The 26,400-nt window shown below is 48.9% G+C and overlaps 1 protein-coding gene across 1 annotated transcript; it reads right to left on the minus strand.

Moving 5' to 3' along the window:
* Positions 1-309: 309 nt before the first annotated feature.
* On the minus strand, positions 310-26,351 carry CDRT1 (CMT1A duplicated region transcript 1). Its single transcript, XM_032498227.1, is given in 15 exon segments — positions 310-1,190; positions 3,375-3,545; positions 4,269-4,534; positions 6,158-6,316; positions 8,730-8,872; positions 9,657-9,805; positions 12,212-12,333; positions 15,026-15,226; positions 16,814-16,923; positions 17,839-17,961; positions 18,672-18,799; positions 18,884-19,084; positions 20,377-20,562; positions 22,365-22,485; positions 22,487-26,351. Coding segments are annotated over 15 exon segments (3,294 nt in total). The 5' UTR covers positions 22,871-26,351; the 3' UTR covers positions 310-360.
* Between the last annotated feature and the right edge of the window lie 49 nt (positions 26,352-26,400).

Consider the following 26,400-nt stretch of genomic DNA (forward strand, 5'->3'; position numbering starts at 1 on the left):
TCGTTTGCTGGAAGAAATGATAACACTGAACTGGTAATGATGAGTGGTATTTAATTTCCAAAAACCACTTCCCCATCCCCACCAGTGAAAGTGGGCCTCCCTGTGTCTCGCTGGGTGGTTTTCAGTGGGAATACAGATGCTGATCTCACCCAGCCTCCCTCTTTTTTATTACTTTGAAAATATCAATTCTTTGGCTTGTAGGAAACTAATTGAGCCCCCACATTAATTGCTAGGGAACAGTCAAAAAAGAAAAAAGAGAGGGAGAGAGAAATGACAAATAAACCCAAAAAGGGGGCCAAACACCAATAATCCACTTGGTTTTCTATTTATTGTAAGATATTGTAACCTCCCAAGGCTGGTTCAGATAAATATGTTTTGTCCAAGTTCAGGGGCTGCGGTTTTTCCTTGCTTCATGAAATTGTCTATGGGCAGGCCTTTGATCTTCCGGATCCAGGCAGCTTTGCTGGCCTTTTCTGGGTTGACCACTCCAGCGGGCTTTCTGGCCTGATACTCCTTCACCATGGCCTCCCCATACTCCTTCTGCTCCTTCACAGTCCACAGCATGAACTGGGTGTTCACTCGGAAGGGGTCCAGGGCCTTGCAGAAGTGAGGCCCATCTTTCTCGGCAGCCTGGGCCGCCGTGCCCACCGGCAGGGCCAGCATATGGTTTGGTTTGATGACCTGCATGCTAGTTAAGGGACTGAAGCTGCGCACCGTCCCATCAACTGAACTGGTCGCCCCGTCTTCACCCTGAACGCTGCCAGCGAGCCTGGGGCGGATGAGCACGGGCTGGGGTAGGGTGGACTGGACTCTGGGACTGTGCAGAGAATTCTTCAGGTTGGGCTGAAGCTTCTGGATTTCGAGGGGAATGCTGGTTTGTTTCACATCTATGGGAGGATTGCTGAATCTCAGCTGATCAACTTCACGTTGGACTGATTTTCCCTTAAAACTCAGGACCTTCCTGGGGTATGAAATTGAAGGTCCCCAGGCATCAATGACCTGGGCTTGGGGCCTACAGGGATAGGCAAACTCCCTGGAATTATGGGCTTTCTGCAGGGCGTTCACTGTCAGGAGCAACTGGTCAGAAGACATAGGGACGTGCCAGGAGTTTTTCTTTGAGCGGGTGATCAAATCTGCAGAAGTTCTTACTTGTCCTTTTTTTGGTACTTTCTCCACATCATCTGGTTTTTCTAAAAAAAAAAAGGAAAGAAACAGTGTTTCATGTAAAACTTAAGTACTTATGCAAGAAAGTTAAATCCCTTCTAACTGCTCCTCAGACTGAGGTCTTTATTGCCCAGCGGACACACTGTCATCATGTGACCAAAAGTTCTCCATGAGACCAAAAATTATAACAGATTTAACACAAGTTTTAAACAAATACACTAGTATTTGTGTACTGGTGTGTATTAGCCTCTAGGTATGCACATTTTGGAAGGAACATATGTAATCCACCCATTCTTAAAACTTCCCTGAGGGAATGACCTTCACCCCTCTTTCATAGGCCTTATAAATTTTTAGTAACAGATTTCTAAATAAAAGTAATATTGTAAATCTTGATCTCCACCTTCTTAATCAACGTTGACTCCAAATGATCTTTGGATGTTTCTCAAAATCAAAACTGCCTTCAGATAATGTGTCACCCCTGGGAAATGGAAAGGATCACATGCCCAAAAGACAGTTCCTGAACAGGACTTCCCAAAATGTTTTGAACAATAGCTGCTGCTCCAAAAGCCACTGACCAGGACAAGAGATTCACTCTGGCATACGACCTTAGGGTCAGGACCTCCAAGGTGCCAGACCCTTCGGTTAGCAAGGATGTCTTCATAGGTGAGCAAATCTATGCCTCTCATTCAGGCCTTTCAATTCTTGCAATACCTCACAGACACACTGAAAACATGATCCCCATATTACAAAAGGAAAGACTGAGTCATGCAAAGTAGAAGTCATCTGTCTTGTCTGTCCTAGCGAGTACAGTCTGCACCGTACGACACCAATCTGTAACCAGAAAAGAAAACGCAATGGTGTGTTGCTTTTATACTGTTATAACAGTGTATAATTCTCCTTGACCAAATAGATTTTATCCCCAGATATCTGTGTATGGGCATACTAAGATGGGATGAAACTTCAAATGTTATTCTGGTCTTTACTTTGTTAATTAAATAAGTTTATTAAAACATATAAAACTAAATGGAATTAAGATGTTAAAATATTCCCCATTCTCCTTTGAATTCCGGAATAAATGATTCTGTGTGTGTGCATGTGTGGGACAAAACACAGTTCTTCTCCTATTAAAAGGAATTGTGATGCGCTCATTGTTCATTAACTTGTCTTTTTTTCGTATAGTGATATATTGTGGATCTCTTTCCAACGTATGCACTTCCTCATCCATTTTTCGCTGTCATGTAATACTCTGTGGTACAGATTCGTCATCATCTACTTAGTGATTGCCCACGATGGACCTTTAGCCTGTTAGTGATCAACCTTAAAGAAATGCAAGTACCGTTTTTACGTGTCATGTGAGCAGGTGCAAACTGATGGCTAGCACCCCATGTCGGCTTCGGGGCGGTGGGAGTGTGCATGCAGTGGTGGTGAGAGAGTAAGCTGACAAGGCGGTTTTTAAGGACAACACGGCAACATCTTTCCAGATTGTAAATGCAATTATCCTCTGGCCCAGCGAAGCCACTCCTAGGGCTTTACCCTGCAAGGTTTACACCTGTACAGGTACACGGACACAGGTATATACAAGGATGCCCGCTTTAGTATAGACCTCATAAAACTCAATTGTCTTACCGTTGCCTCAAAACTAGTCTCTGCAGTGAGTTTGATTCAAAGAAACCCTACTTATCAGCCAAAAATATTTGAAAGGCATTTTAAATCTTTGCCAAAGTCGCTCAGAACCAACAAAGGGACATCCCATTCATGGTGTCCAGTGACTCTTCTTAAAAGCCCCTTCCCCACCTCTCTCCGTCACCTCCCCATCTCATTTGCATAGCACTGCCCCCCAACCTAGCTCCTCCCTCATGAATCCCCTGCAGCGCCCTCTGAAGTCAGCCTGGCTGCCTCTTCTCTCCAGCTGCTGCACTCCTGACTCAGGCTGATGACACAAGGGTCCCAGGAGTGAGAAGGCGCCCGGAGAGCCAGCAGCTCGAAGCTCAGCTCTGAGAAAGGCTCTCACTCTGCGTGGCCTGAAGGTAGTAAGGGGACAGTTAAGGGAAACCAGTCACTCTTGGGAGAAGCTGGGCATTTTATTCACTCTGAATCAAAGATAAGCAGACTTACTGGTGGACCTGCTGAAAAACCAGGCTGAGCAGAGACAGAGAGAGAGAGGCTGGATCTCGCCGCACTGGTTATGAATGGAGTCTCACCGCTCTTACCTCCGGGGAGGGGTTTTGCTTCCCAAGTCTCTTGCTCCCGCTGGCCGCCCCTGCCGTTTGCATCCCTGGGACTCGTTCTCTTCCTGCCGTCTCTTCGGGGTGACTTCGGCTTTCCTTGACTCAGAGGTGCTTCCATTAACGGTGCTGAATGACGATCGGGGTAGGGGGGAGCTGTCGTAATTGCATAATCCAATTAGGTATGAATAAAGGGGGTGTAGCTGATCGTTCAACTGATTTTCACCCGAACAGTCTCTTTGTTACCGTGTCATCCCATGAAAGTTGGTGGTCACCCGGAGCCTAAGATGTGTCTAGATCACCTCCTGACCTCCCCCACCCCCTGCCGCCACCCCTCATCTTTCCTACTGATTATCAAGCTCTAAGCATTATTTAAAACTCTCCAGCCTCTGTCCTAACCACTTGTGGTGTGACACTCTTGGAGCCGATCTGTTGATCCAGTATTTTCCAGGTACGCACGCTATCGATCGGAGGTCTAGAGAGAATACATTCTGCAGAGGACATTTTTCTGCAGTATAACATACCTTGTCTCTGTCCTAAGCAAATGATTAATGCACTCTATGTTTGGGGATTCGGGGCATGGGGGGAGGATGTTGATTTGTTTGGCTTTTGTTTTGATGGCAAGTATTGTGCGCTAGTCTTGTCTACCGTAGGAAGACTCTAATAAGTTGGAAAACTTGAGCCTTGGAAAACCAGATTCCCTGGAGCCGGCTAACAAATTGTCAGATGGGAGAGAATGGCTCTCACCTTCCCTAAAGGTTGGGATTTATATCAGCAAGAACCCGTTAGCCAAGATACCCCGCAAAGAAACTGGTCCTGGCACGTCCTCACCTGCTCCACTGGGCACCATTCAGGCTGCCCGGGATTTCGCTCTCTTACCTGTAGGTGACCTGGATGCCTTCAGAAAGATGCGGAACTTGTGAGGTTTGCTTAACAGGGACTCCTGGGCTACTTGTTTGCTGGATAGAGAGTCCCTGGGGCTGTAGATCTGAGTGCTGGACTTGGAGAGAACTTCTGTGAGGTCGTTTTCTTCCCTGTCTTCCTCTTTGTCCCTGGTCTTCTGTTTGGCCCGTTCCAGGGGGTACTGCCACTTTATATTCTCGAACTGGAACATGAGAACATTGCTCTCCGTGTTGATCACCATCCTGGAACCAAAGCAACAAGATTGGGAGGCTGCCACTGCCCAGCTTCCAGATAGCACTTGGACTACTGTCGTGCCCAGTCCTGAGGCCGAGGGATCAGTGCCACAGACAGGGTGGTGCAGGTCGCTGGAGGGTCTAGAGCGGAGAGAGGCAGCCGGCCTTGCAGCAGGAGGTCGTTAGCTCTGTAGCTGTTTTCCTTAAAAATTAAATGTGAGCAAGGCACACATGTTCTGATTACTTCGCTTCTTGGGTTAAAATATTTTTAAATGAATTTCTGTTCCTGGAGTGGGCGCCAAGTACCTGGGGTGCACAAGGCAGAAGGCTTAACTACTCTGCACACAGATGTCTTGAAATTCACTCCTTTTTTTTAAGCACAGCAGCCACACGGCGCGTCTCTGCCCTGAAGAATGTGGAGAAGTCTGTAATGGGGAGGCCTCAAGCCCTCACTGCCCACCGGCACGCTCCTTCACTCCGTCACTCCAAGGTCTCTGTGTGTGCTCTGCATTCAGACAGAACGCTTGCACTTTGTAAAGCAAGAGGATTTCCATCTTCCCTAATCCCCACTGTCAGGCCGCTGAAGGGAAAAAGAGTTCCTAACCCGGGGCCCCCAACATCGCTTCCCACCCACCCACTGGGTCCTGGGGCTCCCAGCACCCACAGAGCACCGCTTTCAACCATAAGCAAGACATGGAAATGCTACGTGCGGGTTCCTTTCTGCTCCAAAAGGCTGCAATTTTAAGACTCTCTGGCAGCGTAAACTCTGTAAAAGTGACTTGTTTTTGGAAAAGCTGGAATGGAATTCAGGGAATCATTCCAATTAGAAATCTCTTCCAGACTTATTTTCACTCAAGCTGAAGTCTCTCTTTGGATGTCACAAACAAGAAAAGGTCAGAGGGGACCTTTTTTAAATGGCTTTTTTTAAATTAGTTCATATCTGAAAAGAATTAATTTACTGAGCCTTATTACTAGCACCTCGTCCTTTAAGATGGTAAAAAGTACAAATAAAGTTTCATTAAAAGGAAGGCAATGTGGTTGGAAGTGATTAGGTGATGCCTCAAGCGAGCCTGTGGGAGAATTTAAAAGGTCAGTATAGTTGGGTATTTTCACGTAATATCATATGTGAAGTGAAGCATATAACACACAGAGTACTATGTACAAATCGTGTAGTCACAGTTCTGGTTTCTGTAAACTCAGTTCTGCCCCCCGGACATTGGCCGTCTGCCAGTGCCACCCCCACCATCCTGTAAGTCTCTGCAACGGAAGTGAGACAAGGAGACAGCCGGTGCAGCTCTCAGGCAGAACACACGGCCAGGGAGCAGCAGGGGTTACAGGTCTGCAGAACCACGGTCCCCGTAGCAACACCGAATTGCACCCATCACGTGATTTGATCAGACACCCGAGCAAAGGAAGAGTAACGTGATCCCCGATTGCTGAGTTTTGTGCAAAGTCCCATGAATGAGCCCCCAACTCATAGAGTCAGCCTATTACTCCACTGCAGCCAAAGCTGGAGGGGAGCACTGCCCGCGTCTCCTGCTGCTGACAAATCCGGGGCCAGAGTCCCAGAGGAGGGAAAAACTCATCCAAACAGAACGGCTCAGGGCTCTGACCTCCACACCGACCACCCACCTGTTGCCCTGAATAAAGAAGGACAGCACAGGATCACCTCTGCCATTGGCCTTCATCACCTTCAGGCAGTTCCCATTTAGGAAATTGTAAATGCGGATCTTGCCGTCTGCACAGGCACTGATGACCCGGAGGAAGAGAAGGGCCACGTGGAGCACCTCCCTGGAAGGGAACAGAGCAACGGGCAGTACCCACCTTCTGGTAAACTGCTTGTGTTTGTCTGTCATTGGGGCGTTTTGTGTATGGTGGGGAGGCAGGGGTCATGAAACGATGGAAATGATGTGTGTCATCATTTTTTAATTCTGGGTGGGAACCATCAACCCTCAACACACAGCCATACTCTCTCTCCCTATTCCACAGTTCTTCTGTTCTTCTGCCTACAATTTGGTCACAGTCACAGTGCCAGCCACCAATGAAGCCCAATGGCTGGAAATTCTAGATGAAGACTTTAAATCATCTATTTTAATAGAAGACTTGAGAAAAAAAACAAAACAAAACAAATACATAAGACTATAGAAAACAAATAGCAAAATGGCAGAGTAAGTCCATTTTACACTTAATGTAAAGGGATTAAACTCTTCAATTAAAAGGCAGACATGGAAGAAAGGATCAAGAACATGATCCAACTATATGCTGTCTACAAGAGGCTCCCTTTAGATTCAAAGACACAAATATGTTGAAGGTAAAAGAATGGAAAAAGATACTTGATACCAAAAGAAACTGGATCGCTATATTAACATCACACAAAATAGACTTTTACAGAATTGTTAATAGAGACAAAAAAGAACATTAAATAATGATAAAAGGGTGAATTTATCAAGGAGATATAACACTTATGAATGCATACACATTATTACAATACTAGCCTTGGAAAGACATTAAGGAATAAAGGTTTAAAAAAAGTCACTACAGAGTCCAGAAGCTTTTCTAAGCAGCATCATTTTTGTCAGCCCTGCTTTGCACCCTCTAATTTCATTCCTCTTATCCATTCTCTCCCACACTGTATGCAGAAGCTTAATTTTGGATGAAGAAAAAAATGTTGGCCCAAGAGGACAGAAAAGAGCCCACTTTCTCTGGTCCTTCTTCCATGAAGGACCAAGAGCAAATATATCTGTTTTTTCACCTCTTTCTTAGCCGAAAAATGGGTTTTAGTCCACTCATTAGAACTCTCCAGAAAGGCAATCTGTCAAGTTAGTCCTCATTGTCCATCAGTTAGAAATATTCATTGAGCATTTACACATACACAGCACTACTTCAGATGGTGGGAGAGGAGGCCCTGCTGCTGAGATCACGGACCGTGTCCTCCAGATTTGCTGTAACTGCACAAGGTATCAAGAACCAATGTGAATGGTGTGCTGGGGCTGTCATTCGATGGGAGTGGAAATGGTCTAGGACGGTCTCGTAGCTGAGGTGGAGAGGGAGGCTCACGGATTGATGAAATGGAGAACAAACTGCTGAGTTTGCCGGGAAGGATTTATTTTTCAGCAGCTTTACTAAGTCCTACCGAATCATGCCCGGAAGGTCTGGGAAATGTACAGTCACAATTTTCAGGGGAGTCCTCCTTGAGGTCAAGGTTTGAGAATCCAGGTGATATGCTAAGAGGCTTACCAATACTCACCTGGAGGGTGGATAAATCACTGAACGCTGGCCCTTCCTGACAGCCACGTGTCAGCAAGGCAGCCATGCACCCCAGACAGCAAACACACGTGCACGCGTGTTCCCTTCCCCCACCCACAGGGCCAGCCTGCCTGTTCAGGAGGTTCCTGGGAGGCTGCAAGGGAATCTGGGGCCATGTTGCACCAAATAGCTATCCCCTGAGAGATCCTTCTGGAAGACCTATTCACTCCTTCAATCAATTAGGACCGCGGTTAGTTCCCTGGAATTCCTTACCCTGCACTCAGGGGAAGAAGCATTGCTCACGCTCAACAGCAGTGGCTTTGAGCAGCCTGCACACCCACGACCATTGCACAGCCACTAACGGACCACAGCACCTTTGCTGAATAAATTTAGCTGTGACTCCAGCCTACTTCTCGATTGTCTCCACGCAGCCACCACCCCTAAACCGGGACTGGGACAGTGAAACGGAATCCGTTTGCTGTCCTGGAATGGAATCTAGCTCACAGGCTTTGAGGGAGCTCCTTCTCTAAGCCCGTAAGTGGCTTTTAAACTTCTGGCACTTGGACAAGTTTAAGCTTTTGTGAACACAAACCTCCTGGGCTAAAGACCAGTTCCAAGAATTTTAAGTTGACTGGAACTGGCATCATGTGGGACGGTACTGCCAATATTCATACATTTGATATCTAATACATACACATTTATCACGTGTTCCATAAGCATAAAACTTCAGTAACTTCTCAAAATCCACACCGAGTATTATGATTTCTTAAGAGAAACAAGTGAGGGCAGGAGAGGGGGCGGCCAAGCTGGGTAACAGGTATAAGAGGAGGAAAGCAGGAGCGGGTCAGAGCCGAGGGACAGAAGGCCAGCACAGGGACCGATTGGCCGGAGGGCACCATCTAGGCTCTGAGGGAAAAGGAGGGCTCAGGACTTTGGCCAGGGCTTCCTTGGCACCTACTTGGGATGCTTGAAGGCCATGAGGCATCGCTCATACTTCCCCACCATGCTCCAGGCCATGACCAGGCCGTCGGCGCTGCCCGAGAGGAGATGCCACTGGTCAAAGAATAGACACTTCACGGCTCCCTCATGGCCGTTGAGAGTCTGCAAGAAAACATGCCCCTGTTTTCAGCCCGCCTTCAGCGCAGACTGGGGGCATCTTCAGATGAATCCCAGAGCCACACTCCACTGATCCGTGATGACCACCCAGTCGGTGTGTACCTGAGCCGACCTGACTTTTCCTCTAAGAAGGCCAGTAGCGTCCGTGCTTCCTGCGTGCAGAGCTCTCTCCCCCAGTTAAGCAGGAATGTGATCAGGGAGAGAGCTGCTCCCGGCGGGTCTGTGGCGGGGCAGGCCCCGTCTTCCCGGAGTGCCAGAGGTGGTTAAAGTTTCCCTTCCTCTGCTGCCAGACAGGGAAGGGGACAGGATTCTGTCCCTGGTTCCTCGGCAGGACCCAGAGGCCCCTGGGGCATCCCGGTGCCTGCAGCTGCTGGTCAGACTGCGGCGGCAACATCACCAGTGGAAAAAAGCCACCAGTCAGACCAGCTTGCTGTGACCCTGAGTTCCTGGCACAAGCGATGTCTCACCACCACCGGCTAGGGCCAGGGGGTTTCAAATCCAGCAAGAACAGTTTTGGGGTGTGAACATTTAATAATTTTTGAGGCAGTCAATGTTCTCATGAGACAGTAAGGAGGATAGCTGTGGCTTTGTTCAGTCTCAGAATGGCCCCTACCTGGGGGGTGGGGAGACTGCCCCTTCCCCAGACCACCCTTCTGGCGACTGTACTCAGCTGCTCTAGGGTGGTCTGGGGCACTACCTGGAGGAAGTTGATCAGTGTCCTCCCGTCCCTCACCCCTGGTGCCCCCACCCCCATGCCCCACCCTCTCACCTTGACCAGCTGGGCGGTGACGGTGTGCCACACCTTGACCACGCCTCTCTCACAGCTGCTCACAATGTATGTGTCATTGATCCTGGTGGCCAGAATGGGGTCTTTGTGTTTAAAGGTCTTCAGGCACCTCCCTGTCTCGACATCCCACTCTGGAAGGGAGAGGGAGAGAGAGGAAGGTAGGAGGGGGACAGGTGCATGGAGAGGGTGATGCTGGGGGTCCACACCCCATCACAGAAGCTCAGACCAGCCAAGCCCAGGAGGTCAGATCACAGAAGGCTTCACCTGGCCCAGCACAGGCCACAGGCTCACCCCTAGTCTGCGTTCCTGCAACACAGAGCCCCCAGTCACACTCCCTGGGAGAGCCAGCCGGGCATAGACCTTGGCTCTGACCCTGGAACTTAGCCTCAGGGTCTGAGAGCTGGACAGCTCATCTCCACTGGGCCTCCTCCTCAAGCCTGGAAAACACTCAGACTTCAGGACAATCGTAGCGTATGTGTGGTGTCATCATCCCTCCAGACGCTACTCTCCTGACCCCCACCTTCTGGCCCCCAAAGAGAAGAAAGCTGTCTCTCCTCCTATGCATTTAAATATTTCTGATTCTGACTCTGGAATTTTACTACCGAGAGACTGTCATCACGGGGGCAGGTTCACTGCTGCTTCTCCGTAGACGGGGCTGGAGCACTGCCTCCCGGACTGCGAGCGCTGGGCGGATGTGCGGGTTGACGGCAGGGTGGGAGAACCGAGCTTGAAGGAAGACACTGAGAGTGGGCACCGAATTCAGGGGTGAGGACACTGAAGTCGGCTCTGTCAGCCCCCAGAGTCCCTTCTGCTTCCGTAGGCAACGGAATGTGTAACCTCGGACCGAATACTGAGCAACCACAGCCGAACCCCACCCCGCGCGGACGGTGGACCGGGCGCCACTGCAAGCGCCTGACGTGCAGCAAACCTTCTCCACAAGCCAGTGCTCTTATTGGTCCTCACTGGACAGGTGAGGAAACCGAGGCACAGAGAGGCTCAGGAACCCGCTCTAGACCACACAGGCGGTAAGCAGATCGAGCCAGATTCAAACCCAGGGAAACTGGGTCCGGAGGCCACGCTCTTAACCATGAACCCTAACTACGTTAGCACGCTTTCCTGCACTAATTTTTTACTTACGTGCTGACCCTTTTATCAAACTAGAAATGGGAAAATTGAAGATGAATTAAAAGATTCACTGGGAGGGCGCCCTGTTTTAAAGAATTCACTGTCTCTGTTTTTGTTCTGTTTCAGGAACCCTGGCAGGCAGGGGGAGCCCAGGGGAAGCAGGCAGGCTGGGAGCTGGGCCAGGATTAGGGTGAAGTGAGAGGTCCTCGGGTTGTTTTTTCATCATGTATTTTGCATGTTAATTTTGACTTTTCAAATGTTGCATTAAAATATGTGTCTTGGTTACTGAGAGTTTTGGTGTCCCCTTAAATTCTGCGCCAGAGGTGAGGGCCTGACTGCCCCTTCCCAGTTCCGGCCCTGCTGGTGCCCCCCATCCAAGACTCACTCAACTGGGTCGGAGGCCCTGTCCGCCCTTCCATCCTCAGACCCTCATCCTGCATCCTTCCTGTCGCACTCCTCAAGGCAGTCAAGGCAAGGAGACTGCCGGTCGGTTGAGGAGGGAGAAGGGGTCGGGAGTGAGGCTCCCGGGCGGGACTGAGCGTTGGCACCGGTGACGCCACCCACGGTCCCTTTCCCACCACCTCCTTCCACCCGCTCCTAACATGCAATGGCTTCCGGGGCCCTGGCTTCCCTTCTCTTCGCTATTCCCTCCTATGTTGCAGAGGAAATCTCACCCACACCTGGGCTTCCACGTCTTATTATAATGGATAACCTCCACGTTGACGCACTTGCCTCTGCCCGGGAATCCCACACTCGGCGTGTTAGCGTTCTGTCTGCTGCTGTAGCAGACTGCCACCCGCTTAGGGGCTGAAGACAGCAGATGCATTAGCTCACAGAAGTTCAGCACGACCTCCCAAGGCTAAAGGCAAGGTGTCAGCAGGGCCACATTTCCCTATGGAGGCTCTGGGGGTGGGGCTGGGATTTCTTACATGTTTACTATTGTACTGTCACATGTTACTGTCCCCCCTTATGTATTCACTTATCTGTCTCCATTAAGACACCAGGAGCCTCTGGAGGAGATTAAAGGCCATGTCAAAAGAGCCATATCATGTTTATTTTCCTCCCTTACCACCTACCACGGCATCTAGTGTTCAGCAAATAGCCAATAAGTGAGTGGATCACTGGATACATGGATGGGTAGATGGCAGGATGAAGGACGGCCTATAGACATGAGCAAAGCAAGGGGAGGGTATAGCTCAAGTGGTAGAGCGTGTGCTTAGCATGAACAAGGTCCTGGGTTCAATCCCCAGTCCAGTCCCTCCATTAAAAAATTTAAAAATAAACCTAATTACCTTCCCACCAAAAAACAAACAAACAAAGAAGAAAGGAACTAGGAATGAGCAAAGCAAGTCCTCTGGCAATCCACGGACTTGGGGGAGCTTCTTAGAAGCTGTGAGCCATTTCTTTCTCACCTTTCACCTGGCAATCTTTTGCTCCAGACACAAGCTTGGTCTTATACACATCCATGCACGTGATGGTGCCCTGGTGGCCATTGAAGATTCGAATGCAAGCCCCACTTTTCAGATCCCAGTATCTGCAGGAATCAGGCCAAAAAAAAAAAAAAAAAAAAAAAAAGCTTTTGAGACTCTCTGAGGACCATCCTGTCTAGGGCTCCTTTAGATCAGCAGGCGGCTGGAAGGCTGCAGTCTCATGAGTCCAAGGCCTGGATCTGAGTCCTGGTTGCAGCACCTAGTCGGTGTGACTTTGGGCAAGTTGCTTCATTTCCAGGCGCGCTTCACTTCCTCACTGATGAAATGGAAACGATAATAATAGCAGTCACCTCACAGGGTTTTTGTGCAGGAGTAAATACACGAATGCAGTGACTGTCAGCCGGGGTGATTTCCCCGCCCGGGGGACCTCTGACAATGTCTGGCGACATTTCTGGTGGGCACAAGTCGGGGGGGAGGTGCCACTGGCATGTAGCGCGTAGGGTCCGAGGATGCTGCTGAACACCCTCCGGTGCACAGGCCCGCCCCCATGAGAAGAAGTCTCCTCTTTTTGGTGGGGGGTTCATAGGCCTACTTATTTATTTATTGTTAATGTTTCTATTTTAATGGAGGTGGGAAAGCAAAATGATACTACAGCCGCGTGGGAGGACAGTTGGTGATTTCCCACAAAAATAGAAAAAACCCTGCAAATGATGTTTATAGTAGCTTTACTCATAACTGCTAAAACTTAGAAGCAACTAAGATGTCCTTCAGTAGATGTAAGAATAAACAAACTGCGGTACCGCCAGACAAGGGGCATTACTCGGGGTAAGAACTGTCACCACAATATGTTCTGGAACCATTTGTGCTTCCTCTCCTATGAAATTCCTGTTCAGTTTTCATGTTCTTGTTTTTTGTTTGGTCTATGTATCTGTTGACTTATTTATCATTTTCCTATTAATTCATAGGAGTGTTCAGATTTCCTAGATAGCTAATTCTTTATCTTTGTGCTGCAAATTTATTCTTCCATCTAAGACCCATCTATGGTATCTTTTGATGGACAGAAATCTTTAACCTAAATGTAGTAGACCTTGTTGATTTGACATGTTTAGCAAACCCTTTCTTACCTTAAAGTCATAAAGACATTACTCAGGAATGTGTTCTTTAAAATTAAAAAAAAATACTTTTGCCTTTCATCTTTAGGCCTTAAATCTACCTGAAACTGATTTTGTTATCAAATGAGGTAGGGGCCCCATTTATTTTTCTTTTTCCTCTCTGTATTTGGATATCCAGTTATCTACATACCATTTATGGAAAAACTCTCCCTTCTCCAGATGGATCTTAAATAGTAAAATTCCATTTTTTTTATAGCTGAGTAATATTATATATCTATACACACACACACACACACACACACACACATACCACATCTCTCTATTCATTCATGTGTTGATGTGTAGCACAGGGAGCATAGCCAATGTTTTGTAACAACTTTATATTGCGGGGGAGTAATTAGGTTTTTAATTTATTTATTTATTCTTAATGGAGGTACTGGGAATTGAACTCAGGACCTTGTGCATGTTAGGCATGCCCTGTGCCACTGAGCAATACCCTCCCCCCCATAACGACTTTAAATGGAGTATAAACTATAAAAATACTAATCATTATGTTGTACACCTGAAACTAACATAACATTGTAAGTCAACTACAATTAATAAAAAACACTCATGAACTATAGTTAACAATACTGTGTCGTATATTTGAAAGTTGCTAAGAGAGTAGATCTTGAAAGTTCTCGTCACAAGAAAAAAAATTGTAAAACTATATGTAGTGATGGATGAAACTAAAGTAAGCTGTGGTAATCATTATGCAATATACGCATATATCAAATCACTATATTGTCCACCTAAAACGAATATGTTATATGTCAATTATACGTCAATGAACAATAGAAAACTGACGCACATGGGTCCCAGGAGCCCATCCAAGAACATCTCCGAAAGAATAAAGAACTATGAACAATGCACACCTCCATCAACAGAAGAATTAATGAGTTATGATGTATTCATCCAATCAAACACTGTATCTCTGTGAAAATAAATTAATTATTGCTACCTACATCATACAGATGAATCTCAAAATCATAGTTCAGTGCAAGAATCAAGTGGAGATGAATTTTTAAAATACAATTCCATTTATGTTATGTTCAAAAAATGGACAAAAGTAGTTAATGTGTTTGGAGATATATAGATCAGCGGCAAATCTATAAAGAAACACAAGGGAATAATTAGCATGAATTTAGGATGCCCTTACCTCGGGCTGGGAGGGAAAAAGAAGCAGTAAGAGAAAGGCACACAGTGGGGTTTGGGGAATGGGGATGATCTATTTCTTGGCCTGAGTAATGAGCACATGGGTGTTTATTATATTGTTTTAAAATATATGTATATATACATTTTTAAACACTACTTTGCTTCTATACTATATTTCTACTCACAAAAAACTGCTTTCCCTTGAAGGAATCTATCAAAAGAAATATCAGATATGCCTTCATCTAAGAGTGCTAAACAGAAGACACTTTCTGATTCAGTCTTCAGCTAGAAAATTGTTATAAATTTATCTCATTCAAAGTTTAAACAATATACAAATTCTTGGTTTTTATCTTGCCAAAAAAAAAAAAGGTGGGTTGTTCTAGAAGTCAGTACCATTTAGGATAACTTTTGCATAAATACGAAAAGGTAAAAGCATGCATGCTTCTTCCGCGAGCCGCCTTCAGGCCTGGGGGTGCTGGGGACCGCTCACCTGATGCTCAGGTCATAACTCCCGCTCAGAAGAAAGTTGTCCTCCTCACACAGGAAGAGGGCGTGGACGCTCCCGGCATGGCCTCGGAGCCTGATGGGGACCTCCTTCACTTGTATGATGTCCAGAAGCTGGATCTTCCGGTTGGAGGACACAGCTAGCAAGTCTCCCCCAGAGTAGTGGATGATTCTGTTTCGGTCCCACCTGAGTTGCGGGGGGGAAAGGATGAGTCCTGAAGGAAGGGTTGGTGTCCTTCCTGGAACTCCCTCAGCCCAGTGCCTGTCACCTGCAGCAGTGGAAGGACGGCAAACCCAGGGCCTTCCAACACCGGAGGCAGCAGAAGGCAAGACGTCATGTCAGCGGGCCCTACCTCACGCCATAACAAAAGCCCGTTTCAGGTGGATTTAAAACCTAAGGACAAAAGGCCAGACTGTGTTTTTTTTTTTTTTAATTCTGCTAATGTATGACAAGTCCCCAAGGGAGATATAAGAGTCGTAGCGTTTCCCAGCTTGTTAGACTGTGGAAACCTTTTTTCATGGAAAACCTCAGATGAACACGATTGGGAAGCCCTACACCCACTGCACATCCCACTGTTTCCATCTTTTCCCCCCTTTAACTGATATCTACTGGGCATATTTTAGGAGCAAAGTCCTGGGCCAACAGGTGCTAATGGGAAATTCAAAGATGAATAGGATATGGATGGACCTTGCCCCTCAATGAGCTGATAGTCTGTGAAACAGGGTGAGTGGAATTAATTTTCCAATCATTAGCTTATTAGCAAATAGATGGAATATGAGCAGGATGACTGAATAATTTATTGTCCAAAGTGAGTTTTTTTTCATTGTGAAAGGGGACACTATTATTAATTCAAGGACCACAGAGTGAAGTGGGATTGTTTCAGTAAACAGGGATTTATAGTCACCCTGAATATGAGGAGCAAATCCTGATGTTTTTGTCCTCATTCCACTTGTCATTTCTAGAGTTCGAGCTGTCATCCTCTCTTCTAAAGAGCATGTATCACCATGCTCTCCGTAAAAACTCAACTTTGCCTTCCCCCTGCCTGCTCTGTCTTCCCCCTCCTGGCTGGTCAAAATGCAACTTGTTAGTGAGGTTCACGGCCAAAAATAAAACAGAGATGGCCTTCCCAAAACTTTATGAATAAAAAGTGAAGTCCTAAGTCTAAAGCAGAGCAGAAGGTTGATTATTAATGGGGCTTCTTCTGGACTGTTTAAATGAAGTCACACTCCACAGTTATCATAAATGCCATTTTCATATTTACCATGGACAGACATTCCCAGAGCTCTGCTGGAGTGGGGGTGCAGCACAGCCCCACATCTCCTTAAAATATGTGTCCATACACGCAAAGAAGAAATTCGAGGATCAACAGCAATATTAATGGTAGTTATCGCTACATGGCAAGGTCGTGGGACAACTTTCCTTTTCTCTAGACATTTTCTGGCTTTTAGTGGATTTTTTCCCAATAAATATATATTACTTCTAACATTAGAATAAAGAAATAAATACAGTTTTAAAATATTTCGTGTGTGTGCAAAAGGTCGTTGGTCAGTCCACCCCAAGTTTACAAGGGGAGAGCGTCCTCCAGCCGCTGCCAGGAAAGGTGCAATAATCAAGCACCTATTCCCCAAATGGGGTCTCATGCTGTTCTGGAGCTGGAGCTTGGGGGGGAGGAACCACTGCCTCTCCAAGTGAGTGAGGGTCGTGGGGACCCTAAAATGCCAGTGTGGTAATTCAGGGGTCCCTGGAGACCTGGATTCCAGCCCCCGTACCTACGTGTCAGAGAGAATGCGGATATTATAAGTCCCACAGAAGACATTCCTCTCCTCCATCTGGACCTGCTGAGTTTCCTGGCTCTGGTATGCGGTCCACAGGTTGTAGTCACTCTAACAAGGGAAAATCTGCAGTCAAAGTACAGCGGCAGCTTGACCCAGGGCCCAGACACACATCCCCGAGAGTCTCCCCTGGCAAGGGGCCAGGGGCCAGCAACTCCTCTCCTTCAGGCTGTGGACGCTGCTGCACGGTGATGGGGGCCAGTGAGCACAAGGAACCCACAAAGGAGAAAATTTTGAGTCAAGGGTCCTAATTCTTCTTCCACCTCTGATTTCAGGAACTTGTGATGTCAGCAACAGCACAACTTTTCCAAAGATGAGCTCACAACCAGGAAATCAGGATGCATGCACAGTAAAGTCGCAGGTGCCCCCTGACTGGCCGTTTCACTGCAGCTTCACAGTCACATTGTGTATTCGTGACGGTCTGGAGAGACTCAAGTCACATGTGAAATTACGCCTACACACCCCATGCACTTGTGTGGCAAAGTTTCTGCACACCTGCAGCCTTCACAAAGCACATCATCTGCCCCCCAAAGTGTTCTCATCATTTTATAGATAAGCTATCTGAGCCTCGGAGAGGGGAAGCCAATTTTGTCAAGTCTAAACAGGGTGCTCCTCATTCTTTTCCAATATTCTTTCCATCTTTCCTCCCTTCCTTCCTTCCTCCCTCCCTCCCTCCTTCCATCACTCACTTCCTGAGCAGCTGTGGCCCCCAGGAGTGCTAAATTCTGGCACAGCTGACTCAACCAGACTTCCAGTTCCAATTTTCTTCCCAGCCACACTCTTCAACCTCAAAATACAGGAACTAGCAGCCACGCTAGCAGGAAGCCAAAAACATATCCACATGCTATAGCCATGTCCTCGCACGCCCTACATGCTTAAGTGAGGGCCAGGGCCAGACTTCAGCCTTCGGTGCCCAATAAGAATGGACACTCACAATCGCCTGCCCCAGATGCCACTGGAACCCACCTTCATTCTCAGTTTCCATTTCTGATTTTTCACTCTCAGGCGCTTCCCATCATCCACCACTTTAGGAACCGGGATGGAGACCTTGTTGGCGTAATGAGGGTCTATTCCCCTGGTGTAGGACCCCTGGGTGGGAAATAACAGAACACGGCTACTCTTAGTTCTTACACTCCGAGAGAGGAAACACCAGTGCTTGGCAAGATCTGAAAGACGGGTAAGGTCTGGCCAAGGAAGGCCTGGGCCCGGCCAGTTAGGCCAGTGGTGCGTGCAGACAGGCCTCAGGAGGACAACGACACCGAAGGTCTTGGGGGGGGCGAGCGAGAGGTGGCGAGCAGTTCCCAGCTTCCCGAGCCTGGCCTGCCTCCTCCGTCTCCTGTCAGCTCTCTCTGCTGGGAAAACTCCAGGCTACCGAGAACCCATGATTTAGGCTCAGGCTTCAGGCAAGAAACAAAAGTACAATTGCCAGAGATGGTTAGTATCTGGAGGAAATTGCATTTTAACCTAAAAGTAGACTTTGTGGCCTTGTGAACGTCCGTGTACCACACGAGGCTCTCTTACTGTATGAGCCACGATGTGGCTCCCTGCGGAAAGTCCCTGCTTTGTGAGGTCTCAGAAAGGCTCTGTGTCTCTCTTCCTGCAAGGTTTCTGCACGTGTGGTCCCTGCCAGGTGCACTGACAGTGGGAGGGCAAATGGGACAAAAAGACAGTGAGGAAGCACCAACGTGGAGCAGGAGGCCAGCTCAGCGTCCACAGCAGGTGGAAAGGCTCACAGCCAGGCCGGCCTCGGCGGGGCAGTGAGGCTGGTCCAAGGCTGTCGCCTCCCAGACAGGAAGTACCTGTAGGAAGGCGATCTGGTGCTGGATGAAGTTGTGCGTTGACAGGTCCGCCCTGACCTGCTGCACAAGCGCCGCCCAGTGCCGGCTCACAGACGCACATCTGTTCAAGCTGTTCTTATCCAGCATGCCTGGAAAACAGGAGGGGGACCTGGGAACCTCCCCCACTGGGGATGGGAGGTCTCTTGAGAAATCCCCCAAAAGGCCCCGCATACTTAGGATACGCTTGGAGAGGTGGACAGGCAGGTGACGGATGAAGTCCCGGTACCGGCTGACCCCGGACGACAGCTCCCGGACAGCATGGAGGTCCACAGGCAGGTCGTCGGGGGCCGACCCTGCTTTGGACACCCTTGCTTTTCCAGAAAACAGTCTGTTCATCTTGGAAGTGCACTGGAGTGAACTCTTCCACTGCCCTTCTAGAGAGAAGCCGGAGAAAGGGGCACGGTTGGGGTGGCTTCGTGAGACTCCAGGGCAAGAGCAAGTCCTCGCCAGAAGCTCTCCCCAAAATAGAGCTCATCAGGGTCAACCCTCAGGACACTGGAGTTTGCTCGTTTCTTCTGCCAAAATGGAAACAGAACTTCCCGAACCGAACGCACGAGCCGTCTTCAGCCTTCCCAGCTCAAGGCCGTCTGCCGCGCCGACTGCCCTGCTGGTGAAACAGCTGTGTCTGCAGCTCCCTTTAAATGATCCCAACCAGAAAAAGGCTTAATTTGAAAAGAGGGGGATGATTTGCAGCAGCATGGATGCACCTAGAGGTTATCACACTGAGTGAAGTCAGTCAGACAGAGAAAGACAAGTATCACATGATGTCGCTTACATGTGGAATCTTAAAAAAAAAAAGATAAAAATCCTATTTATAAACCAAAAACAGACTCACGGACATAGAAGACAAACTGGTTACCAAAGGGGAGAGGGTGGGGAGGGATAAATTAGGGTTTGGGGCTTAGCAGACACACATTACTGCATATAAAATAGATAAACAACAAGGTTCTACTGTCCAGCACAGGGAACTATATTCAATTTCTTATAATAACCTATAATGGAACAGAATCTGAAAAGAAAATATATACGTGCATGTAAATGTGTGACTGAATCACTCTGCTGTACACCTGAAACTAACACTGAATCAACTACACGTCAATAAAAAAAAATTTTTTTAAAGAGAGGGATAGCTGAAATAAGATATAAGATGTCGATAATCACTGAGGCTGAGGATGAGGGCTACGTGGGCGATGGTGAGCATCTGAAGTCTGAAATTCTCCATATATAAAGCATTTTAGAATCGGTGCCTTGTGTTTTTTGTAATCATTTCACGTATACGTCTTACTTCAAACACCAACTGAGGATGGCCTTGAGGTCAGGGCCCAATTCCCCACTGCTTCCAGTTCCACCTCAGGACTGAATCCAGTGCTGCAAAAACAGATGCTGGTGGGTTGGATTCTGGAGGTGTCCCCGCTCCTGGGTGCCAGAGGTCAGGGGCTGGGTGAGGGAGCATGGCCCGGGGCAGACGGAGATTTAGGGTCACACCAACTGATTTTAATCGTTGCTTCTCCCCGACCATGTGTGCGGTTAAACAAGCCCACTGTAACCCAAAGTGAATGTTCGTTGCCCAAATCTGTCCTCCCCAGATGCTACTGCCCTGCCACCCCCAACTCCACTGGGACCCCCGTGTCACTCCCAGCAGCGTCCTTGCGGCAAGCTGGCTTACCTGCAGCGGCTGCTCCCCCCGGCATGATCTCCTGCAAGCCTGCTTTTCCTGAGGTTTTGGTGGACAAGGGGAAGTCTGTGTCCCTGGTTCTGCCTGCCCCGCAGACTTGTGAGGCCTCACACGGCGGGGTGGGGCTGCAGCCTTTCTCAGGGAAGAAAAACACTTTGCTGGCGTCATGACCGAACCCTGAAAAACAAAAGAGCAGGACGAGGGGCTCTTTAAGGAGGTGCGTGGAGAGAAAGTGGTGGAGAGAGGTGGTTTTACTTCTACTGGGTTCTTTCAAATCTACACAGAATGGACCAGGCCAGTTACACAAAATGCACAAAAATCACAGAAAGCCTATTAGTCTCTGCCAGCCCACCTGCATGCAAAATTGATCAGAGCTCCATACACAGGGCAGTGGGGCGGGGGGCGGGGAGAGAAGGAGCCAGCCCTGCGGGCGGAAGGAAGGTGCTGGACGAGGGGCTGCTTTCCTGAAGCTCTTGCTTAATGTTTTGCAACAATATGAATAAACACCCTTGAGCCAAATTAGAAAAGTGAACTTTCTAAGAGACAAACTCTCCCAGGGAAAGGGGAAGGTTACCCCAGTCTGTAACTGGACTTACACAACCTTTAACACCAGGAGCTGATTCCTGGGTGGGGAGAACCACAGCCGGCGGCAGGTGCATGGCAGACGCCCTGTCGGGAGGGTAGTGTCGCTCGCAGGAGATGCTCAGGAAAGGAGGCCTGGTTTCCAAGCCCCTGACAGGGTGACCAAGGCCAAGTCCCTCAGGGTCCCTGAACTTTGGCTTATTTACCTATAACGTGAAGGAGTCGGACCTGGTCAATCTCTAATCTAACTAAGACGATTCTCTGGTTTTCCCACCACTTCTGCATTCCAGACGATCATTCCTTTACCTCCAAAGACACACCGAAGACATCAGGTGCATAGATCAGGATCTAGCTGCCCCCAAAGTCAGGTAACTTTAAACTCCCTTGGGATGCTATTAGTCCGCAGATCAGGTCTCATGGACATTAGGAATCCCCCGCCCTCGAGAGCTCAAACTCAGAACCCCTCCGTCTGATGTCCCAGCCAGCCCCTCTCACCCTGCCACGCCTCTGCGTCCCGTGCTGGACTCCCCTCCCAGACCCCCTGCAGTCCCCAGGCCCTTGGCTCCTTTATGATTGCTTTTGCTGCCCTGGTCCAGCTGGCCCAACATTTCCAAGATCTTCTCACCGACACCCTAGGCCACTGTCCCACCTGAGTGAGGTCCTCAGACCAGCATCCATGTCTGCTGGGAACTGGTTAGAAACGCAGGCTCTCGGCCCACGTCACACCTGCTGGGGCGGGAGCCCTGGGGAAGGCCTCGGGCACCTGTGTGTTACAAGCCCTCGCAACGACTCTGACACAAGCACCACTGAGAACGGCTGCCCCGGCGGTCGGGCGGGGGTTCCTAATGTCCACATGCGGCCCCTCCTCACCTCCAGCCTCGGATAAACTCCACTTCAAGGCTGGATTTCATGCACAAGCAAGGAATACAGTGGAACGAATGAAGAAAAGCCCCAGGTTTTGACCTCTTTGCCTGGTCTCTGTGTGGTGCAAATGGAAGGACAAAACAATTCAGCAGTGTCCCTTTTGCGTCCCCACAAACCCACTTCAGTCCCTCACCAGCTTCAATCCCGAACCAGCTGAGGCAGGACCCACACCAGATAAGCAGCAAACGCACAAAGCAGCCATTTCTGGGTGTAAGGGACGCAGACGTCCATCCCAGAGGCCAGCTGAAAGTTCCTCCTGCGTTTGTCATTTCATAATTTTCCGGAAGGAAGACATACTCAGCAGGTTCACCTTTGGCAAACAGGATCGGGTGTCAGGACAAAGAAGTCTGCTCCGCAGCCTGGAAAACCCCCGTCTACCCAGGCCTGTCCGCCCCTCCTGCCGCTTTACAGGCTTCTGCGGTCCGGCCTCCTGGTCTCCGGGGGCCCCCCTCTCCACCTGTGGCCGTGCTTACCTGAGGCGGTGTCCTGCTCTCTCAGAAACAGGGCTCCGATGACGTTGGCGGCAGTCAGCAGTAACTTGGGGTCGCACATCTGCAGCAGCAAGAGCGTGTAACTGGCCTTCGTCCGGTGGGAAGCTGTTCCCAAACCAGCGCAAGATCTCCCTCATCTCCTGTTCCACCGTCTTGTCCAGCATGTGGTTCAAGGAGGACTTGACGACTCTCCCCTCCTTCTTGCTGACGTTGACCCGGGACCTGTGGTAGACGAAATCCTTCCCCTGCATGGTCTGAAGGATGTTTTGGAAATAGTGCAACAAATACGAGCTATCCAGCTGCGCCAGGACGCTGACCAGAAACCTCCTCCGGGACACCTCGCCCACCCGTCGGAACCACTCTTTGGTGGAGAAGACCTTCCAGGCCAGGACGCACGCCTCGCACTTCTGGCACACGGGGACAGAGTCGTTCCCCCTCTCACACCGAAAATAGGGGGCATTCCTGAGCCTCGATTCCAGGTTTTCCATGGTCCCGAGATGACCGGCTCATTTTATCCCTGCCCGTTGTCAACGCCACCAAACCCGAGAGGAACAGGAGAGGCTGATAAATATCCCAGTTGAGCCTTTGCTATTATAAACATCTCCCAAAGGAAAAGTTAACCGCTGCGATGGATGGAAAGCTGCTCTCTCCCAGAAACTGCCGGTAGACTCTGGCTTTCTGTACTGACCTCCTTGGAAACATGGCTTTACCGTAAAACTCCTAAGCCTGGCGCTGCTTAGGTGGAGGCAGTTGCTGTATATTCTGAAAGAGCTGGTCATCTCGTTTCTAGGACAATAGAAATACAGTTAGTCCAGATCCCTTTGAACGGGAAAAAAATGTGGTGGAGCCTGGTGTTGAGCTTCCACTGTGCTGCTGTTAATGACTTTTAAACATTTGTGAATACACAATTAGACGGCACCTTCTTCGGTTTGGGGATTTGGGTTATACGGTGGCTGTCCCAGTGATCCTGAGTGTGTTTCTATCCATCTCCTTAACTCATCATCAGAGTGGAAACACAAATGTTTTGTATATATTTAAGTTACTTGACTGCTTTTGAATGCTAACCAGAAACCCCTGCAGGGAAAATTCTTGGTAGAAAAAATTTAAGTGGGCCTGAGAACATGTCTGGGAACTTCCAGCCTCAATCACACGCCCACCCAGGTGTCTGGGAGACACCACAGCTGAGCAGTGAAGAGTGTGGGGTCTGCAGTCGGACTCCTGGGCTCAGAGCCCAGCCCAGCTACTTACTAGCTCTGTGAACACAGGCACATTACTTTGTCACTGAAATAAAATGCACAACCTGAAAGTTGAGAACTCTGTTTTATTTGGCGGTCTTTCTGGGGATTCAGGCCTGAGGACTCGAGCCCGGGAGGCAATCTCTCCGATCGCTCTAAGTGGATGTTTCAGAGGCACGAGAGAAGCCAGGATATACAGGAGTTTTTGCAACCAAGACCAGCTAATCAGAACATCAAGGGATTACTGTTGATTAAAGAAAACCAGACATCTCAAGTGAAGGAATTCAGTGATTTTCTACGTATGGGAAGGTGCAAAGGTCTGGGCTCACTGAATCATTCCTCTGACCTGCACCTAGACACTTAGGGCCTGTGCCCTGTTCTTCCACATCCTGAGTGCCCTCAGTGGGCAGGGCTGGGGGAGGCAGCAGAGGCCGGGCTGCCTGCTTGTCTGCACCGAGTTCCCCCTACTCACTGCTGGGGGCGGTGGTAGCGGCTGATGACTTGATGGGCACAGCATCCTTTGTTTACTGATATGGCTGCAACATTTTTTTTTCATTCACAACTTAATCCTTTATGCTCCAGTGTCCCTGTCTGTAAAATGGGGACGACAGTGGTCCCTACTTCAGAGAGCCAGTGTGAGGATTAAACGACGTATGACATGCAAAGCCCTCAGAAGACTGCCTGGTGCACATTTAGCCCTCAGTAAATGCCAACTACTGTTGCAGTGTCCTCATCAACGTTACTGTCATGCGGATCATTATTCTGGGTGGCCAAATAACCAGCGTCCACGACAATGTTTATATGTGCGCACGTACATACACTGAGATGCATGTGAAGAAACGAGGGTGTGCGTAGCTCTTTAAAGGAAAAATGACATGAAAATGACTTCCTTGATTCATGAGATCTTTACCCTTTGGCCCTAGCTTATGATCCACTCACGAGTGATGACAGGCCGTGACAGCCAAACCTGTGAGTGCGCAAGGCCCCCGGGGTCCCCAGCCGAAGGTTTCTGCTGGCAGTGCTGGCTGTGGTGACCCGGGAGGAGCCCAGAGCTCACTGGGCTTTCCAAAACTTTTTTAGAGCAAAACCTGTTTGCAAGTCATATTTTCTGTGAAAGCACATTATGTAACATAGACATAGTGATATTCTCTTAGTGAAAACTTGTAAGTTCAAATGTTGCCTTGTTAGGAAGGTGATCATTGAGGACAACGGAGCTCTCCTGGCAACAAGACCTTTCGAGTGAGGATAAAGATGACAGAGACTGTCTTACACAGGCTTCAAACTCCACAAAATTTAAATTAATAGCTGCTCCAGAGAACCCAGCTTCCAGAGAAGACAGTTTGAAATCACTCCTAAATGCTGGCATATTCAGGGTGAAGTGTCTGTGCTTCTCCATTCCTGGAAGTTTCTGCCAGAAGAATAAATGCGTGTGCGCACACGCACACACACAATACACACACACATACTGTGTATGTGTATAGTGCGCAAATGTAACAAGATGCTGATAACTGGCAAACACGGGTGAAGAGCCTATGAGTGTTCACTTCTCAATTCCTTCAGCTTTTCATAGATTTGACACTTTTCACAGTAACTAATAAAAACACACTGCTAGGATAGGTAAAATGACTGTAACAGCCTACTCCCTGAAGACAGCCCCCAGCTCACCACTGCAACCACAGGGCCCTTGCACATGCTGGGCAGCCCAGAAAAGAGCTTTGAGGATACACTGGGACAAGTCTCCTTTAGACAGGACTAGCTCACACACTGATCCTGGTACCTGGGAGCTGCAGGATCTCGAGTGAGCTGCCTGGCTTCTCTGAGCCTCCACTTCTCCACCTAACTGATGATGAGGACAGCAGAGATGAAGCCGGATAGTAAAAGCTACAGCTGCCTTTCAGGATTAGATCACATATGTGAGACCCGTGTCTCTGCTGCTGTTACTGTTACTACCCTCGATTCAACCAAAAGGTTTGCAATACTGTGAGCATTTCCAGCGCCCACGCCAGAGACCTGCCACTGTTAGAGAAAGGTGACCAAAGTCATCACCGGGCTGGTTGGCAGTGACAGTCCCATAAAAGGTTGGGGTGGGGACAGGAATCAGGCTGGGAAGGCGACCACTTCTAACAGGACAGGCCCTTCTGAGACACCTGGATAAAAGGTGACAGTGGCTTAGCATCTAACCCACCAGGAAGGCCAGACAAAGGAGGGGCACCAGGAGGAAGGAGGCCCAAAGTGTCTGAGGATATGAGGGGCACGTTACCCCCAGAGATGCTACAAACTGAGAGGAGCCGGTTCCGAAAGGTCCAAATAAATTAGGATTGTTAATCCCGTGAGGCTGACAGACAGCAAGGAAGCAGTTACACAATCCAGCTCAGCCTTGACTGCACACTGGAGGCCCCAGCCTTGGGAGTCAGAGAGAGATGGAATCCCATCAGTTTGATGCTAGGGCTGTGGCCTTGGGCAAGCCCTGAGACCCTCTGAGCCCCCACTGCTCCTCATCTGTGGAAGGCACGTGATCGTGGACGCCCTGCAGGGGCGCAGAGATGGAGGCTGCGACACACCCCACCCCCGCATCTGTGGTTCATGATGTGATGATCCCCTACACGTAACGCCCGTGACCTGAGGGGAAGGGCAGGGTGGGTGGTAGTTAAAGTTCCCCCGGGTTTGAATCCCAGCTCTGCTGCTCACTCATCATGTGACCACAGTGACCCTGAGCAGGTAAACCACCGCCCTCCCTGCACGCGCCAGACCACAGCTTCCTCATCCACAAAGTGGGGACATGC

This window comes from Camelus ferus, chromosome 16 (genome assembly GCF_009834535.1).
Source record: "Camelus ferus isolate YT-003-E chromosome 16, BCGSAC_Cfer_1.0, whole genome shotgun sequence".
NCBI lineage: Eukaryota > Metazoa > Chordata > Mammalia > Artiodactyla > Camelidae > Camelus > Camelus ferus.